Consider the following 20975-nt stretch of genomic DNA (forward strand, 5'->3'; position numbering starts at 1 on the left):
CTTCCAAACAACTCAACTTAGTTTAATCTTTCCATGATGAACTTCAAGGCTTTTAGATATACCATTGTAACCCCTTCCAGCTTTATGCATGTCAACAATTATTAATCTTGGGTCTTCTGAGACCCAGGCAATGCTTCTTGTGAATAGCAAACTTAAACTTTTTGTGACCTTTTTATAGGGCAGGGCAGCTCCAACCAACATCTCTAATCTTGTCTCGTTGATTGTTAGCTGACTCCTGACTCCAATGAGCTTTTAGATAAGTTATTAGCCTAGGGGTTCACATACTTTTTCCAACCTACACTGAATGTTTAAATGATGTATTCAATATAGACAAGAACATGACCATTTGTGTGTTATTAGTTTAAGCAGACTGTGTTTGTTGTTGTGACTTAGATGAAGATCAAATCTAATTTTACTGCCAATTTATACAGAAATCCAATTAATTCCAAAGGGCTTGTTCAGGTATTTTAAATATCAATATATTATATAGGCATACAGCCAAATAATCAGGAAAAAAAGAAATTTCATTTACTACATGCAGGCCCATCAAACAGCCTGGGGGCATTTAGTAAAGGGAGGTCAAGGGGCGGGAATGCAACACAGCGCGTGCAGGCAGGTGCGCGTCACACAACAGGTGCGTTTTGATGTCACAACCCTAGTTACTGGAGCTCGAGGGAGAAAGATTTATTCAACGCAAGTTTGGTTTTTCTGTGCATTAAGTGTAGGTAACACCTCTTTAAAACGTTGTTTTATACTTTTTTTTAATTATTAAACCTCGACTTGATATACCTGGCAATTTAGACTGTTTACACGATTATAAACTAGTAGAGGTGGAGGGAAGGATTGAAAATGGGTAAAAACCTAAAGGAAGAGAACTCGGAGTCGTCGGAATATGGTGAGTTCATTTCACATCGCCCGTTACATTACCTGGATTAGTATTTGTCTAACCTCACAGAATAGTGTCATATTTTTATTAAATGAAAAATGTTTATTTGTCACTAGCCTAGCCTATTTGCGTTTTTCCAGTTCCTTATGAGTGGTGACCCCTATTAGGCCTACTTCTCCATTTTAGAATTTTACATTTCAATCTGTGATTTAAAATCAATTTTCAGTAAGCATTACAGGCTACATCACATCAACTTTCTAACTCAGCTGGATACAGCGGAAGGGCTGTATGCAGCTTGAAGGTTTGGAGGCCATGATTATGTTCATCATTGTGTCAAGAGATATAGTACTAAAACACTTGAGCGTCTCTCTTGATCTTAGGTCCTGGGAGTGTTGTGCAGACTCAGGACAATTTAGCTTTGAAGGAATACGCAGATTTAAAGCGGAGTCCGTAATTTGCTTTCTAATAATCATAATCTTTTCCTCAAAGAAGTTAATGAATTTATCACTGCTAAAGTGAAAGTCATCCTCTCTTGGGGAATGCTGCTTTTTAGTTAGCTTTGCGACAGTATCAAAAAGGAATTTCGGATTGTTCTTATTTTCCTCAATTAAATTAGAAAAATAGGATGATCGAGCAGCAGTAAGGGCTCTTCAGTACCGTGCAGTACAGTCTTTCCAAACTAGTCGGAAGACTTCCAGTTTGGTGTGGCGCCATTTCCGTTTTCCAATTTTCTGGAAGCTTGCTTCAGAGCTCGGGTATTTTCTGTGTACCAGGGAGCTAGTTTCTTATGAGAAATGTTTTTAGTTTTTAGGGGTGCAACTGCATCTAGGGTATTGCGCAAGGTTAAATTGAGTTCCTCAGTTAGGTGGTTAACTAATTTTTGTCCTGTGGCGTCCTTGGGTAGACAGAGGGAATCTGGAAGGACATCAAGGAATCTTTGTTGTCTGTGAATTTATAGCACGACTTTTGATGTTCCTTGGTTGGGGTCTGAGCAGATTATTTGTTGCAATTGCAAACGTAATAAAATGGTGGTCCGATAGTCCAGGATTATGAGGAAAAACATTAAGATCCACAACATTTATTCCATGGGACAAAACTAGGTCCAGCGTATGACTGTGACAGTGAGTGGGTCCAGAGACATGTTGGACAAAACCCACTGAGTCGATGATGGCTCCGAAAGCCTTTTGGAGTGGGTCTGTGGACTTTTCCATGTGAATATTAAAGTCACCAAAGATTAGAATATGATCTGCTATGACTACAAGGTCCGATAGGAATTCAGGGAACTCGGTGAGGAATGCTGTATATTGCCCAGGAGGCCTGTAAACAGTAGCTATAAAAAGTGATTGAGTAGGCTGCATAGATTTCATGACTAGAAGCTCAAAAGACAAAAACGTCTTTTTTTGTAAATTGAAATTTGCTATCGTAAATGTTAGCAACACCTCCGCCTTTGTGGGATGCACGGGGGATATGGTCACTAGTGTAGCCAGGAGATGAGGCCTCATTTAACACAGTAAATTCATCAGGCTTAAGCCATGTTTCAGTCAGGCCAATCACATCAAGATTATGATCCGTGATTAGTTCATTGACTATAATTGCCTTTGAAGTAAGGGATCTAACATTAAGTAGCCCTATTTTGAGATGTGAGGTATCATGATCTCTTTCAATAATGACAGGAATGGAGGTGGTCTTTATCCTAGTGAGATTGCTAAGGTGAACACTGCCATGTTTAGTTTTGCCCAACCTAGGTCGAGGCACAGACACTGTCTCAATGGTGATAGCTGAGCTGACTACACTGACTGTGCTAGTGGCAGGCTCCACAATGCTGGCAGGCTGGCTAACAGCCTGCTGCCTGGCCTGCACCCTATTTCATTGTGGAGCTAGAGGAGATAGAGCCTTGTCTATGTTGGTAGATAAGATGAGAGCACCCCTCCAGCTAGGATGGAGTCCGTCACTCCTCAGCAGGTCAGGCTTGTTCCTGTTTGTGGGTGAGTCCCAGAAAGAGGGCCAATTATCTACAAATTCTATCTTTTGGGAGGGGCAGAAAACAGTTTTCAACCAGCGCTTGAGTTGTGAGACTCTGCTGTAGAGCTCATCACTCCCCCTAACTGGGAGGGAGCCAGAGACAATTACTCGATGCCGACACATCTTTGTAGCTGATTTACACGCAGAAGCTATGTTGCGCATGGTGATCTCTGACTGTTTCATCCTAACATGTTGGTGCCGACGTGGATAACAATATCTCTATACGCTCTACACTCGCCAGTTTTAGCTTTAGCCAGCACCATCTTCAGATTAGGCTTAACGTCGGTAGCCCTTTCCCCTGGTAAACAGTGTATGATCGCTGGATGATTCGTTTTAAGTCTAATACTGCGGGTAATGGAGTCGCCAATGACTAGAGTTTTCAATTTGTCAGAGCTAATGGTGGGAAGCTTCGGCGTCTCAGACCCTGTAACGGGAGGAGTAGAGACCAGAGAAGACTCGGCCTCTGACTCCGACCCGCTGCTTAATGGGGAAAACCGGTTGAAAGTTTCTGTCGGCTGAATGAGCGACACCGGTTGAGCGTTCCTACTGCATTTCCTTCCTGAAACCGTAAGAAAGTTGTCCGGCTGCGGGGACTGTGCCAGGGGATTTATACTACTATCTTTACTTACTGGTGGCACAGACGCTGTTTCATCCTTTCCTACACTGAAATTACCCTTGCCTAACGATTGCGTCTGAAGCTGGGCTTGTAGCACAGCTATCCTCGCCGTATGGCGAGTACAGCGACTGCAATTAGAAGGCATCATGTTAATGTTACTACTTAGCTTCGGCTGTTGGAGGTCCTTATTCATTGTAGATTCTTCCGTTATTGTCGATTACAGAGATCCGGCAAAGTTAACCAGATGGGAATGTTGGTCTAGTCTATGTATGCAGGTGAGAGAAGTTGCACCAGGCTGTTTTCAATTACAACCTCCAGCAGAGGTATGTCACCTTGTGTTCACATTTCCATTGGACAATTCCATTTCATATTTTCAGCTGGAAGCTCGCATTTGTCAAAACACAGCCGGGTGCGACTCTGCTATGTGTATCTTTTGTATTTGAACAATTATCTTATATGAAAGTTATGTTCCCAAAACCATATTGCAAGCGAGGTATATTTGCGTGTAGACAGAGGGTCGGCGAGCCGGGCATAACCCTTAGGCGGCATATAGGTACGTGGAATCCACCAAGGCACCTGCAATTTTCCGGACATTTCTGGGGGGGGAATGGCCCTAGCTCTCACCCTCTGATCCAACAGGCCCCAGATGTGCTCAATGGGATTGAGATCCGGGCTCTTCGCTTGCCATGGCAGAACACTGACATTCCTGTCTTGCAGGAAATCACGCACAGAACGAGCAGTATGGCTGGTGGCATTGTCATGCTGGAGGTTCATGTCATGATGAGTCTGCAGGAATGGTACCACATGAGGGAGAAGGATGTCTTCCCTGTAACGCACAGCGTTGAGATTGCCCGCAATGACAGCAAGCTCAGTCCGATGATGCTGTGACACACTGCCCCAGACCATGACGGACACTCCACCTCTAAATCGATCCCGCTCCAGAGTACAGGCCTCGCTGTAATGCTTATTCCTTCAACGATAAACGCAAATCCGACCATCACCCCTGGTAAGACAAAACCGCGGCTCGTCAGTGAAGAGCACTTTTTGCCAATCCTGTCTGGTCCAGCGTCGACTGTGTTTTGTGCCCATAGGCGACGTTGTTGCTGGTGATGTCTGGTGAGGACCTGCCTTACAACAGGCCTACAAGCCCTCAGTCCAGCCTCTCTCAGCCTATTGCGGACAGTCTGAGCACTGATGGAGGGATTGTGCGTTCCTGGTGTAACTCGGGCAGTTGTTGTTGCCATCCTGTACTGGTCCCGCAGGTGTGATGTTCGGATGTACCGATCCTGTGCAGGATCCTTGTTACACGTGGTCTGCCACTGCGAAGACGATCAGCTGTCCGTCCTGTCTCCCTGTAGCGCTGTCTTAGGCGTCTCACAGTACGGACATTGCAATTTATTGCCGTGGCCACATCTGCAGTCCTCATGCCTCCTTGTAGCATGCCCAAGGCACGTTTCCCGCAAATGAGCAGGGACCCTGAGCATCTTTCTTTTGTTGTTTTTCAGAGTCCGTAGAAAGGCCTCTAGTGTCCTAAGTTTTCATTACTGTGACCTTAATTTCCTACCTTCTGTAAGCTGTTAGTGTCTTAACAATCATTCCACAGGTGCATGTTCATTTGAACAAGCATGGGAAACGGTGTTTAAACCCTTACGGCTTATCTTTGAAAGACAGGGTCCTGAAAAGGGATGTTTCTTTTTTTGCTGAGTTCATATTAGGGCTGTCCCCGACCCCAAAAAATCTTGGTCCATAAAGAGGACCAAAAGAAGAACAGGACCAAAAGAAGACGTTCAAAAGAAGTCTGCTCGTACTTACTAGGGTGTAGCCTACCATGTTGGCCCGCAATGGAATTTTATGAATGCCATTCCATGTGGTAGGCTCACCATTTGTAAAACAGGCTATTGCATTGGCTTTATTAGTCCTGATTCCTATGACTAATCAATTTGGCTATTTAAGTCTTGAATATCAGCTATCCAACTTTATCAGGAGTTATCGTAAGCCTATTTGAAATGTGTTTAAACAGCAGGAAATGCTGACATATTTTATTTTTCACTATGATCAACTTATGAAAAATGTACAGATACAAATGTGAAACCACTGATCATGATAATGGGGTGAAACTCCTGGATAGCAGTTGTGATTGTCCATTTCATAATGTCCATTTTACTTTGACATGTCCTGTTTTTAGGATATGTTGCTTTGCTAACATTTTTATTTAATTGAGAGCCATTTAGGTTAAGCTATTTGATCAGAGAAACCTGCACCTGGAGAGGTGTGCTGGGAATGGACAAGCAAAATATTTTGAGGCCTGCCTTTGACAAAGTGGGAAATGCTTATCAAAGGCCAGCATCAGCACCTATATGCCACTGATTTAAATAAATTGTAATTGTTTTGAGCAGAATTATGTGAGGTTTTATGTGTTGTTTTTGGAGGTGCGTCTTGGTCAATTTAGCTCAGAAAATGTTGCCCTGGTCAATCTGCCGCTATAGGTGGCCGTCTAATCCTGCCTAATGAGCGAGCAGGCTGTGCCTATAGCATATCATAATCGCATCAATAAATTGGTTATAACAAACGCGACACATACGCAAGCAGTGTAGGTGCAATGATTGAATAACATGTATGTGTACATTTATTTTGCAATGCTCACGCACACAACGTGTCCGGTTTGGGCATGGTGTTAGTCATACAGCTCGATGGTGGTTATGCAAGGCTGATATACTAAACCTACTAATGATAATGGCATTATTATTATTATTATTATTAACAATAAGGAGATCAAGAAAAAGGAGTGTTAATTGTAAATATAATTTCAGACAATTTTGAACAGTGTAAACACTAAATAAATAATAATAAATCTGGTTGTTATAATGAATTATTTTTAAAGCCTTTATTACAGCAAAGCACACGCACATACATGCACATAACTAACTATGCAGTCTAATATACCCTCTCAAAAAGTAATCACAACGCTACATCATAACCCATACATCATTATCTCTAATTGGAGTCTGACCAATATGTTTTTTGGGGGTCCGACACTGTCCCTGTTTTTTGGGGGGGACAACATATTTTTGGTCATATAGTGTTTATCGATATGTGGACACCTGGCAGAATCATGGGCATTAATATGGAGTTGGTCCTCCCTTTGCTGCTATAATAGCCTTTTACTCTTCTGGGAAGGCTTTTCACTAGATGTTGGAACATTGCTGCAGGGACTTGCTTCCATTCAGCCACGAATATTAGTTAGGTCGAGCACTGATGTTGGGAGATTAGGCCTGGCTCGCAGTCGGCATTCCAATTCATCCCAAAGGTGTTCGATTGGGTTTGAGATCAGGGCTCTGTGTAGGCCAGTCAAGTACTTCCACACAGATCTCGACAAACCATTTCTGGATGGACCTCGCTTTGTGCTCAGGGGCATTGTCATGCTGAAACAGGAAAATGTTTGGAAGTTTGAAGCACAGACTCGTCTAGAATGTCATTGTATGCTGTAGTGTTAAGATTTCCCGTCACTCGAACGAAGGGGCCTATCCCGAACCCTATCCCGACAGTAGGGGTTTCCTGGCCTCCGGCAAACCCAGATTCATCCGTCAGACTTACAAATGGTGAAGCGTGATTGGCATTGTGCATGATCTTAGGATCTTAGGGTTGTGTGCGGCTGCTCGGCCATGGAAACTCATTTCATGAAGCTCCTGACGAACAATTCTTGTGCTGACGTTGCTTCCAGAGGTCGTTTGAAACTCAGTAGTGAGTGTTGCAACTGAGGACAGACAATTTTGCGCTATGCACTTCAGTACTAGGCAGTCCCGTTCTGAGAGCTTGTGTGGACTACCACTTAGCGGCTGAGCCATTGTTGCTCCTAGACGTTTCCACTTCGCATAACAGCACTTACATTTGACCAGGGCAGCTTTAGCAGAGCAGACATTCTACTTGTTGGAAAGATGGCATCCTATGACACTGCCATGTTGAAAGTCTCTGAGCTCTTCAGAAAGGCTATTAAAACTGTCAATGTTTGTCCATGGAGATTGCATGGCTGTGTGCTCAATTTTATACACCTGTCAGCAACAGGTGTGGCTTAAATAGCTGAATCCACTATTGTGAAGGAGTGTCCACATACACTATATATACAAAAGTATCTGCCGATATACTGTTTAACAAAGGGGAAATTAAAGTGTCATTTTTCCCCAAAGAGTTCTCATAAATTGTCATCCGAAAGAGCAACTGTCCAAGAAATATGCTTCAATGTTGATTTCTTACATTGACAATAATGGCATCACGAAAATTCCCGTAAATGTTCAAATAAGCATGAGATTCCCTATTTATTGAAAATCAGGTTATCTGCAGGTACCGATTTTAAAAAAAATTTTTTATATTTTTTTTATAATGGTGAAAGGCTAATATTTGACGATAATATCGGTGAACCGATATACCTGTCAGGCTCTAAATTGGACCAAAAAAATGTGGTGATTCTTTTATCACCACTGTTTCCAAAGTCAAGCCAAATGAATTGAAATCACTTACAGACATACACATTGTTTGGGCCTTTAGTATTAGTAAAAATGCCCTTACGACTGAGGTTCAGGTTTTGTAGGGTCCAAACATTTCTATTCTTTATGGGATCAGACGGTGGTAAAAAAGCAGGGAGTATAAACACGACATCAGGAAAGGGTCACTGCCAGTCAATTTCCAGGTTGTGATTTGCCCTAAACAGAGAGCCTTGTATTCTACTGTAATCTGATATTCATTTACAGCTGGCAATGAGGCAGAGGAACGGGTTTCTTTGTTTGGCGTCAAGCAAATCGAGTCTCTGACTCTGTACAAGGCTTAGCTGAAAATGCAGTGGATGCTATATTGAATATTCTATTGGATGTTTATGGTTATGTGTATTCTGTCAGTTGGAAGCCAACTGCATGCCTCAGTCTAAATCTTTCATACAGTAGGCCTTGTACTTAGTAGCCGCAAAACAAACAGTATGATTGTCAATATCCTATACCTTTTATTGTGTACTCACTACAAAGCTTCAGTTTTCACTAATCTCCATGAAGTTGTTACTAAGACATTGAGCTTCCATAAATCAGGATTAGTAGGTATATAGGATGTAAAGGTTACATCCGATAATAGTTAATAGGGAATATATTAAGTCAATTAAGCATGATTCATTTATTTGATATTTTAGTGCTTTTTAGATTATACCGCAGTGTGCGACATTGTAGGCCATGGACCTAATGAACAGGCCTACATTGTAATGTAATTTCACTAACTCTAAGCCATAGATGCTGACTTCTTTGTAGACATGCTTCCAATCAGTGAATGGTGTAATGTCCAACTAGACTTGGGCTGATACTTTATCCTATAGTAGCCTAATTGGAAAAAAATTAATAAACAGCATGCTCAACTGCATATTCCTTGGACAGAAGTGCAAGTTTCAACAGGTGCTGTATCTTTAATTTGTCATTTTATGAAGGTATTTTATTCTGGGATTTCGATTGGTTTATTGTGAGGAGTCCATGAGACCAAGAACAACATCTCTTAGAAATGTTTGGCTTGCTAAGTAGAATATAAACCAAGCAAAGGTAATTGCTTACTGTGATAAGGGGAATGTTGTCCATTTTGAGTAGGGCTTTGACGGTATCAGTATCGTAATAATTTTTCCGTTGCAAAAATGAAAACACGAAGCAGATCCAACTCTTGTGGTCCTTTTTTAAAATACCTGCTGTATGTAAATATTGTGTTCTATAGCTTGGAAAATAAAGACATTAAAATAAAACATTTAACTAGGCAAGTCAGTTAAGAACAAATTCTTATTTACAATGACTGCCTACCCCACCCAAACCCTAACGACGCTGGGCCAATTGTGCATCGCCCTATGGGACTCCCAATCGCGGCCGGTTGTGGTACAGTCTGGAGGTGTAGTGACACCTCTCGTACTGAGATGCAGTGTTTAGACCGCTGCGCCACTCGGAGCCCTATAAATAAATGTGACTCTGGATGACAACATAATGATCTTTGTTTCCAACATTAGGGCTGTTTTGGTTCCTTACCATGATACTAACGTGCAAAGCGATACTGGTTTTGTCCCGGCCCTAGTTGTGAGTGACCATGACACACAGGGTTTCAGTGGAAAATATCTGATGGAATATTTTTGGGAGATCCCTTTCAAAAGTCACTGCTCTGCTTTGAGCCTAGTCCCTCCATCTTTGAATTCAAATTCAATTAAAATCTCCCTTATCATATACTGCCCATTCTTTTTAGTTTAAGGCTACCTTACTTTTAAGGGTGCGTAAACTGTCAAATTTGCCATAAAAACATTGATTTATGGAATATAGAGATTAAAAGAGAAGAATGATGAAAGATGTATATTTTAATTGTATTTCACCAAATCTTGCTCTCTATTTCTTCATTGGCCAACTATTAAGTTTCCCTAGTGTTCCAGAAAGTGACTCTAAGCAATGTAATTCCCGTAACCCAATCATCATCACCCCCAAAACTCTCCAGATTGTTCGACCTATAAAGATGTGTCAAGGTCTTATTGCTTTTGCTATTTCCTCCTCCTCAAGCGGAAGACTGTCGCTCTTCAACTCGATGAGTTGCATACTAACAAAGGCCACTGTCGCTGCATAGCAACACCCACCCACCCTCAACGAACCCTCAAACTCAGACACACATTTCTCTCCATAGACTCTCATGCACAGTGGAGCTCTTTTGAATATCAATGCAAATTGCCGAGAGATGTTTTCCCTATGTATTCGGTCTGATCTGTGTAATGTGTAAACAAGGAACTAGCAGTGTGTAATGGTGTTATCAGGTGTTTGTGTTAAGTCATTGTAAATACCTTCAGAAAAGATATTTCAATTCTATTATTGATCCATTATCTCACTGCCTTTTCTTTTCAGGGGAACCTGCACAGTATGACCCCACCTTCAATGGACCTGTTCGGAAAAGGTAGCCTTTTCCACTAATTCTCTTTTCAATTCAATTTCAATTTAAGGGGCTATTATTGGCATGGGAAACATGTTTTCATTGCCAAAGCAAGTGAAATAAATCACATTTTATTAGTCACAAATGCGTACTTATGAGCCCCTAACCAACAATGCAGTTTAAAAAATATGGATAAGAATAAGAAATAAAAGTAACAAGTAATTAGAGTAGCAGAAAAATAACAATAGCGAGACAATATACGGGGGGGGGTACCGGTACAGAGTCAATGTGCGGATGCACCGGTTAGTTGAGGTAATATGTACAGAGTTTTATTAAAAGGAGATGATGACAACAGAGAGTAGTAGTGGTGTAAAGGGGGGGGGGGGTGCGGGTGCACCGGTTAGTTGCATTTTATGGCAACTAGTGAAAGTAGTATTTGTACTGTAACATATACACATTAAATATGGTACATCTTAGTCCGTGCAGTTGAGCACAGCCAGTTGTGTATCATCATGGTATGCAAATAATCTGGGTAGCCATTTGATTAGGTGTTCAGGAGTCTTATGGCTTGGGGGTAGAAGCTGTTTAGATGTCTCTTGGACCTAGACTTGGTGCTCTGGTACCGCTTGCTGTACGGTAGCAGAGAGAACTGTCTATGACTTGGGTGGCTGGAGTCTTTGACAATTTGTAGGTCCTTCCTCTCACACCGCCTGCGGTCCTGGATGGCAGGAAGCTTGGCCCCAATGATGTACTGGGCTGTTCACACTACCTTCTGTAGTGCCTTGCGGTCGGAGGCCGAGCAGTTGCCATACCAGGCAGTGATGCTCTCGATGGTGCAGCTGTAGAACCTTCTGAGGATCCATGCCAAATCTTTTCAGTCTCTTGAGGGGGAATAGGTTTTGTCGTGCCCTCTTCACAACTGTCTTTGTGTGCTTGGACCATGTTAGTTTGTTGGTGATGTGGACACCAAGGAACTTGAAGCTCTCAACCTGCTCCACTACAGCCCCGTCGATGAGAATGGGGGTGTGCTCGGTCCTCTTTTTCCTGTAGTCCACAATCATCTCCTTTGTCTTGATGACGTTGAGGGAGAGGTTTTTGTCCTAGCACCACATGGCCAGGTCTCTGCCCTGTCTCATCGTTGTCTGTGATCAGGCCTACCGTTGTTGTGTCATCGGAAAACTTAATCATGGTGTTGGAGCTGTGCCTGGCCGTGCAGTCATGAGTGAACAGGGAGTACAGAAGGGGACTGAGCACGCACCCCTGAGGGGCCCCTGTGTTGAGGATCAGCGTGGTCGATGTGTTGTCATCTACCCTTACCACCTGGGGGGGGTGGCCTGTCAGGAAGTCTAGGATCCAGTTGCAGAGGGAGGTGTTTAATCTCAGGGTCCTTAGCTTATGAGCTTTGAGGGCACTATGGTGTTGAAGGCTAAGCTGTAGTCAATTAATAGCATTCTCACATAGGTGTTCCTTTTGTCCAGTTGGGAAAGGGTGCAATAGTGCAATAGAGATTGCATAATCTGCGGATCTGTTAGGGCGGTATGCAAATTGAAGTGGGTCTAGGGTTTCTGGGATAATGGCATTGATAAGAGCCATGACCTGCCTTTCAAAGCACTTCAAGGCTACAGATGTGAGTGCTACGTGTCGGTAGTCATTTTGGCAGGTTACCTTCGTGCACAGGCACTATGGTGGTCTACTTAAAACATGTTGGTATTACAGACTCGAACAGGGAGAGGTTGAAAATGTCAGTGAAGACACTTGCCAGTTGGTCAGCGCGTGCTCGCAGTACACGTCCTGGTAATCCATCTGGCCCTGCGGCCTTGTGAATGTTGACCTGTTTAAAGGTCTTAATCACATCGGCTACGGAGAGCGTGATCACACTGTCGTCCGGAACAGCTGATGCTCTCATGCATGTTTCAGTGTTATTTGCCTCGAGCTAAAATAGACGAGCTAAAATATAAGTATTTCATAAAATAATTAAAATAATAATATTTGAGCTCATCTGGTAGGCTTGTCACTGGGCAGCTCTCGGCTGTGCTTCTCTTTGTAGTTTAATGGTTTGCAAGCCCTGCCACATCCGATGAGCGTCAGAGCCTGTGTAGTACGATTCGATCTTGGTCCTGTACACTTTGCCTGTTTGATGGTTCGTCGGAGGGCATAGAAGGATTTCTTATAAGCTTATAAGCTGGGTTAGAGTCCCACTTCTTGAAAGCGGCAGCTCTTGCCTTTAGCTAAGTGCAGATGTTCCCTGTAATCCATGGCTTCTGGTTGGGGTTTGTACTTACGGTCACTGTGGGGACAACGTCATTGATGCACTTATTGATGAAGCCAATGACTGATGTGGTGTACTCTTCAATGCCATCCCGGAACATATTCCAGTCTGTGCTAGCAAAAGTCCTGTAGCTTAGCAGCTGCTTCATCTGACCACTTTTTTATTGATATCGTCACTAGTTCTTTCTTCTTTAATTTTGCTTGTAAGGAGGAATCAGGAGGATAGAATTATGGTCAGATTTGCCAAATGTAGGGTGAGTGAGAGCTTTGTATGCATCTCTGTATGTGGAGTATAGGTGGTCCAGAGTTGTTTTTTCCCCTCTGGTTGCACATTTAACATGCTGGTAGAAATTTGGTAAAACGGATTTAAGTTTTCCTGCATTAAAGTCTCCGGCTACTAGGAGCGCCGCCTCTGGGTGGGTGTTTTCTAGTTTGCCTATGGCAGAATACAGCTCATTCAATGCTGTCTTAGTGCCAGCCTCTGAATGTGGTGGTATGTGAACAGTTAAAATAGGTAGGTAGATATTGTGGTCTACAGTTTATCATGAGATACTCTACATCAGACGAGCAATAGCTCGAGACTTTCTTAGATATCGTGTACCGGCTGTTATTTACAAAAATACATAGTCCGCCGCCCTTTGTCTTACCAGAGGCTGCTGTGCTATCCTGCCGGTACAGCTTATAACCAGCCAGCTGTATGTTCATAATGCCGTCATTCAGCCACAGCTCCTTGAAGCATAGGATATTAGTTTTGAATGTCCCGTTGGTAGTTTAATTTTCTGCGTAGGTCATCGATTTATTCTTCAAAGATTGCACGTTTGCTAGCAGAATGGAAGGAAGTGGGAGTTTATTCGATCGCCTACGAATTCTCAGAAAGCAGTCCACCGTCTGGCCCCTTTTTCTCTGCCTTCTCTTCACGCAAATCACTGGGATCTGGGCCTGTTCACGAGAAAGCAGTATATCGTTCGCGTTGGGCTGGTCAGACTCCTTAAAGGGGAAAAAAGGATTCTGCCAGTCGGTGGTGAGTAATCGCAGTCCTGATGTCCAGATGTTATTTTCGGTCATAAGAGACGGTAGCAGCAGCATTATGTACAAAATAAGAAAAAACAAGTTACAAACAAAAAACAGTTGCTTGGGGACACGTATAACGTCTGCCTTCTTCTCCGGCGCCATTTTATTATTTATAAACAAAAGTGAAATCAACAATAAAAATAACATTAAACATTACACTCACAAAAGTTCCAAAATAATAAAAACATCTCAAATGTCATTATGTGCAAATAGTTAAAGTACAAAAGGGAAAATAAATAAACATAAATCTAGGTTGTATTTACAAAGGTGTTTGTTCTTTGTTAGTTGCTCTTTTCTTGTGGCAACAAGTCACACATCTTGTTGCTGTGATTGCACACTGGTATTTCACCCAATAGAGATGAGAGTTTAACAAAATTGGATTTGTTTTCAAATTCTTTGCGTGTCTGTGTAATCTGAGGGAAATATGTGACTATGGTCATACATTTGGCAGGAGGTCAGGAAGTACAACTCAGTTTCCACCTAATTTTGTGGGCAGTGTGCACATAGCCTGTCTTCTCTTGAGAGCCAGGTCTGCCTTCGGCTGCCATTCTCAATAGCAAGGCTATGCTCACTAAGTCTATACATAGTCAAAGATTTCCTTAATTTTGGGTCAGTCACAGTGGTCAGGTATTCTGCCACTGTGTACTCTCTGTTCAGGGCCAAATAGTCTTCTAGTTTGCTCTTTTTTTTGCGAACTCTTTCCAATGTGTCAAGTAATTCTCTCTTTGTTTTCTCATGATTTGGTTGGGTCTAATTGTGTTGCTGTCCTGGGGCTCTGTGGGGTCTTTTTGTGTTTGTGAACAAAGCCCCAGGACCAGCTTGCTCAGGGGTTCTTCGCCAGGTTAATTGCTCTATAGGTGAGGGCTTTGTTATGGAATGTTTGGAAATCGCTTCCTTTTAGGTGAGTGTAGAATTTAACGGCGCTTTTCTGGATTTGGATCATTAGCGGGTGATCGGCCTAATTCTTCTCTGAATGCATTATTTGGTGTTTTATGTTGTACACAGATGATATTTTTGCAGAATTCTGCATGCAGTCTCAATTTGGTGTTTGTTCCATTTTGTGAATTCTTGGTTGGTGATCGGATCCCAGACCTCACAACTATAATGGGCAATGGGTTCTATAACTGAAATTAAATTCAAGTATTTTTTAGCAAGATTGGTATATCAGATTTTATGTTCCTTTTGATGGCATAGAAGGCACTTATTGCCTTGTCTCTCAGATTGTTTACAGTTTTGTGGATGTTCCCTGTGGCGCTGATGTTTAGGCCAAGCTATGTATCGTTTTCTGTGTGCTCTAGAGAAACGGTTTCTAGATGGAATTTGTATTAATGGTCCTGGCAACTGGACCTTTTTTGGAACACCATTATTTTTATCTTACTGAGATTTACTGTCAGGGCCCAGGTCTGACAGAATCTGTGCAGAAGATCTAGGTGCTGCTGTAGGCCCTCCTTGGTTGGGGACAGAAGCATTAGATCATCAGCAAACAGTAGACATCAGATTTGATATAGTAAGGTAAGGCAGTGTGCTGCACTGTTCTAGTGCCCTCACCAATTCGTTAATGTATATGCTGAAGAGGGTGGGGCTTAAGCTGCATCCCTGTCTCACCCCTGGCAATGTGGAAAGAAATGTGTGTTTTTGCCAATTTTAACCTCGCACTTGTTGTTTGTGTATATTACTTTTATAATGTATGTTTTTCACCCAACACCACTTTCCAATCATTTGTATAGCAGACCCTCATGCCAAATTGAAATCAACAAAGCATGAGACTGCCTTTGTTTTGGTTTGTTTTTGTCAATTAGGGTGTGCAAGGTCAATACGTGGTCTGTCGAACGGTAATTTGGTAAAAAGCCCATTTGACATTTGCTCAGTACATTGTTTTCGCTGAGGAACTGTCTGCTGTTAATGCAGAGGATTTTCCCAGGGTTGCTGTTGACGCATATCCCACGGTAGTTATTGGGTCAAATTTATCTCCACTTTTGTGGATTGGGATGACGCTACCGTCCCATCTGACCAACAGATCATCAAGTTTGCGGACGACACAACAGTGGTAGGCTTGATTACCAACAACGACGAGACTGCCTACAGGGAGGAGGTGAGGGCCCTCGGAGTGTGGTGTCAGGAAAATAACCTCACACTCAACGTCAACAAAACTAAGGAGATGATTGTGGACATCAGGAAACAGCAGAGGGTACACCCCCCCCCCCCCCCCCCCCTATCCACATCGATGGAACAGTAGTGGAGAGGGTAGCAAGTTTTAAGTTCCTCGGCATACACATCACAGACAAACTGAATTGGTCCACTCACACTGACAGCGTCGTGAAGAAGGCGCAGCAGCGCCTCTTCAACCTCAGGGGGCTGAAGAAATTCGGCTTGTCACCAAAAGCACTCACAAACTTCTACAGATGCACAATCGAGAGCATCCTGGCGGGCTGTATCACCGCCTGGTACGGCAACTGCTCCGCCCTCAACCGTAAGGCTCTCCAGAGGGTAGTGAGGTCTGCACAACGCAAACCTACAACACCCGGTGTTACAGGAAGGCCATAAAGATCATCAAGGACATCAACCACCCGAGCCACTGCCTGTTCACCCCACTATCATCCAGAAGGCGAGGTCAGTACAGGTGCATCAAAGCTGGGACCGAGAGACTGAAAAACAGCTTCTATCTCAAGGCCATCAGACTGTTAAACAGCCACCACTAACATTGAGTGGCTGCTGCCAACACACTGTCATTGACACTGACCCAACTCCAGCCACTTTAATAATGGGAATTGATGGGAAATTATATCACTAGCCACTTTAAACAATGCTACCTTATATAATGTTACTTACCCTACATTATTCATCTCATATGCATACGTATATACTGTACTCTATATCATCGACTGCATCGTTATGTAATACATGTATCACTAGCCACTTTAACTATGCCACTTTGTTTACTTTGTCTACATACTCATCTCATATGTATATACTGTACTCGATACCATCTACTGTATGCTGCCCTGTACCATCACTCATTCATATATCCTTATGTACATATTCTTTATCCCCTTACACTGTGTATAAGACAGTAGTTTTGGAATTGTTAGTTAGATTACTTGTTGGTTATCACTGCATTGTCGGAACTAGAAGCACAAGCATTTCGCTACACTCGCATTAACATCTGCTAACCATGTGTATGTGACAAATACAATTTGATTTGATTTGAAAGCGCAGGGCGCCAAATTCAAACTACAGAATTATAAATATTTAACATTCTTGAAAATACACATGCAATATGTTAAAATAAATATTTAACATTCTTGAAAATACACATGTAATATGTTAAAATAAAGCTGAACTTCTTCTTAATCCAGCCATGATGTCATATTTTCAAAAAGGCTTTACGGTGAAAGCAAACCATGCGATTTATCTGATGACAGCACCCCATCAAACAAACACAGACAATCATATTTCATCCCGCCAGGCGCGACACAAAACTCAGAAATAACTATATAATCCATGCCTTTGAAGAGATTCTTCTGTTGGCACTCCAATATGTCCCATAAACATCACAAATGGTCCTTTTGTTCAATTCGTTCTGTCGTTATATCTCCAAAATGTCAATTTATTTGGCGCTTTTGATCCAGAAAAACACTGGTTCCAACTCGCGCAACATGACTACAAAATATCTAAGTTACCTGTAATCTTTGTCCAAACATTTAAAACAACTTTCCTAATACAACTTTAGGTATTTTAACGTAAATTATCGATAAAATTTAAGACTGGATAAACTGCGTTCATTAGCGGATAAAAACGAAGTTGAGCGAGCTTTCAGGTCGTGCGCCCCAACCACAACAGCACTCTAGACTCGACCCTCGTTCTGAACAGCCCTACTTCTTCATTTCTCAAAGGAAAAACATCAAGTTTCTAAAGACTGACATCCAGTGGAAGCGATAGGAACTGCATGCAAGTGTCTGAGAAATCTACATCCACATAGAAAACCCATTGACAACACTGTCACCTCAACAAAACAAAAAGATCCTGGGTGGTTTGTCCTCGGGGTTTCACCTGCCAAATAAGGTCTTATACTCACAGACATCATTCAAACAGTTTTAGAAACTTCAGTGTTTTCTATACAAATCTACTAATACTATGCATATCCTAGCAGTTTACTTTGGGCATGCTTTTCATCCGGACGTGAAAATACCACCCCCCTAGTTGATTCTAATATTTGTATTTGATCATGTATATGTTTTTGCTGTTTGTTCTTTGTTATACAAAATGATCGGAGAAGTGGTTTATCCATACAGCTCAGTTTTGGATTGATAACTCTTCGTGTTTAGAGTTTTCCAATTCTATGGATTCTTCAATTACATTGAGCAATTACATTTTTAGATTTGATAGAGAAGCTGAGAGGTCAAAACCTGTTTAGGTTTTCTACCTCCAAATGTATACCTTCACTATTACAGTGAAACATTTTGTCTAGGAAATTGTCTAGAAGGGATTGAATTTGTTTTTGCCAAATAGTTTTTTGGTAGATTTTCACACTACTTCCTTCCATCTATAGCATTTCTTAATATTATTAATTTCCATTTGCTTTGGTGCATCATGTTTCAGCATAGCTTTGTTCAAGGACTGATTTTTCTGTGATCTGAGACTCTGGGTTGAGGTCTGATAAAATAGTCTACGATACTACTGCGAAGAGATGAGCTATAGGTGTACCAACCATAATGTCCTCTCAAAGCCTACCATTGACTATGTAGATATCCAGCGTCCGACAGAGCTACAGGAGTTGTGACCCGTTTTTGCTGGTTATATTGTCGTAGTTGTCTAGGGAGGTACAGTGGGGCAAAAAAGTATTTAGTCAGCCACCAATTGTGCAAGTTCTCCCACTTTAAAAAGATGAGGCCTGTAATTTTCATCATAGGTACACTTCAACTATGACAGAAAATTGAGAAAATCCAGAAAATCACATTGTAGGATTTTTTATGAATTTATTTGCAAATTATGGTGGAAAATAAGTATTTGGTCAATAACAAAAGTTTATCTCAATACTTTGTTATATACCCTTTGTTGGCAATGACAGAGGTCAAACATTTTCTGTAAGTCTTCACAAGGTTTTCACACACTGTTGCTGGTATTTTGGCCCATTCCTCCTTGCAGATCTCCTCTAGAGCAGTGATGTTTTGGGGCTGTTGCTGGGCAACACGGACTTTCAACTCCCTCCAAAGATGTTCTATGGGGTTGAGATCTGGAGACTGGCTAGGCCACTCCAGGACCTTGAAATGCTTCTTACGAAGCCACTCCTTCATTGCCCGGGTGGTGTTTGGGATCATTGTCATGCTGAAAGACCCAGCCACGTTTCATCTTCAATGCCCTTGCTGATGGAAGGAGGTTTTCACTCAATCTCACGATACATGGTTCCATTCATTCTTTCCTCTACACGGATCAGTCGTCCTGGTCCCTTTGCAGAAGAACAGCCCCAAAGCATGATGTTTCCACTCCCATGCTTCACAGTAGGTATGGTGTTCTTTGGATGCAACCCAGCATTCTTTGTCCTCCAAACACGACGAGTTGAGTTTTTACCAAAAAGTTATATTTTGGTTTCATCTGACCATATGACATTCTCCCAATCTTCTTATGGATCATGCAAATGCTCTCTAGCAAACTTCAGACGGGCCTGGACATGTACTGGCTTAAGCAGGGGGACACGTCTGGAACTGCAGGATTTGAGTCCCTGGCGGCGTAGTGTGTTACTGATGGTAGTCTTTGTTACTTTGGTCCCAGCTCTCTGCAGGTCATTCACTAGGTCCCCCCGTGTGGTTCTGGGATTTTTGCTCACCATTCTTGAGGTCTTTTTGACCCCACGGGGTGAGATCTTGCGTGGAGCCCCAGATCGAGGGAGATTATCAGTGGTCTTGTATGCCTTTCCTAATAATTGCTCCCACAGTTGATTTCTTCAAACCAAGCTGCTTACCTATTGCAGATTCAGTCTTCCCAGCCTGGTGCAGGTCTACAATTTTGTTTCTGGTGTCCTTTGACAGCTCTTTGGTCTTGGCCATAGTGGAGTTTGGAGTGTGACTGTTTGAGGTTGTGGACAGGTGTCTTTTACACTGATAACAAGTTCAAACAGGTGCCATTAATACAGGTAACGAGTGGAGGACAGAGGAGCCTCTTAAAGAAGTTGTTACAGGTCTGTGAGAGCCAGAAATATTGCTTGTTTGTAGGTGACAAAATACGTATTTTCCACCATTATTTGCAAATAAATTCATAAAAAATCATACGTGATTTTCTGGATTTTTCACCCTCATTCTGTCATAGTTGAAGTGTACCTATGATGAAAATGACAGGCCTCATCTTTTTAAGTGGGAGAACTTGCACAATTGGTGGCTGACTAAATACTTTTTTTGCCCCACTGTATATGGGGGAGGGAATGCTGTCACCTCCAGGTAGGTGTTTGTCCCCCTGTGTGCTAAGGGTGTCAGGTTTTTGTCCATTTCTGGCATTTAGGTCACCACAGACTAGTACATGTCCCTGGGCCTGGAAATTGTTGATCTCCCCCTCTAGGATAGAGCAGCTGTCATTGTAAATGTATGGGGATTCTATTAGGGGGATATAGTAGTTTGCATCCTGTAGCTCCAACTCCAAAAAGTTCTGGGACACTGTGAAGTCCATGGAGAACAAGAACACCCTGGACCAAAACTGTTACAGACCTATATCCATCCTGCCCTGCCTATCTAAGGTCTTCGAAAGCCAAGTCAACAAACAGGTCACTGACCATCTCGAATCCCACCGTACCTTCTCCGCTGTGCAATCTGGTTTCCGAGCCGGTCACGGGTGCACCTCAGCCACACTCAAGGTACTAAACGATATCATAACCGCCATCGATAAAAGACAGTACTGTGCAGCCGTCTTCATTGACCTCGCCAAGGCTTTCGACTCTGTCAATCACCATATTCTTATCGGCAGACTCAACAGCCTCGGTTTTTCGGATGACTGCCTTGCCTGGTTCACCAATTACTTTGCAGACAGAGTTCAGTGTGTCAAATCGGAGGGCATGCTGTCCGGTCCTCTGGCAGTCTCTATGGGGGTGCCACAGGGTTCAATTCTCGGGCCGACTCTTTTCTCTGTGTATATCAATGATGTTGCTCTTGCTGCGGGCGATTCCCTGATCCACCTCTACGCAGACGACACCATTCTATATACTTTCGGCCCGTC

The 20975-nt window shown here is 42.6% G+C and overlaps 1 protein-coding gene across 2 annotated transcripts in view; it reads left to right on the forward strand.

The window, feature by feature from the left end:
- The first annotated feature begins 613 nt into the window (after window positions 1–613).
- LOC124012766 (choline transporter-like protein 4) overlaps window positions 614–20975 on the forward strand; it is a 45400-nt gene continuing 25038 nt past the window's right edge. The window contains exons 1-2 of one of the 2 annotated variants that reach the window (XM_046326708.1): window positions 614–895; window positions 10412–10460. In XM_046326708.1, coding sequence (XP_046182664.1) covers window positions 850–895; window positions 10412–10460 — 95 coding nt within the window. In that variant the 5' untranslated portion in view covers window positions 614–849. The remainder of the gene's footprint in view (window positions 896–10411; window positions 10461–20975) is intronic. The other variant, XM_046326709.1, reaches the window with a different exon arrangement.

This window comes from Oncorhynchus gorbuscha, linkage group LG24 (genome assembly GCF_021184085.1).
Source record: "Oncorhynchus gorbuscha isolate QuinsamMale2020 ecotype Even-year linkage group LG24, OgorEven_v1.0, whole genome shotgun sequence".
Classification (NCBI taxonomy): domain Eukaryota; kingdom Metazoa; phylum Chordata; class Actinopteri; order Salmoniformes; family Salmonidae; genus Oncorhynchus; species Oncorhynchus gorbuscha.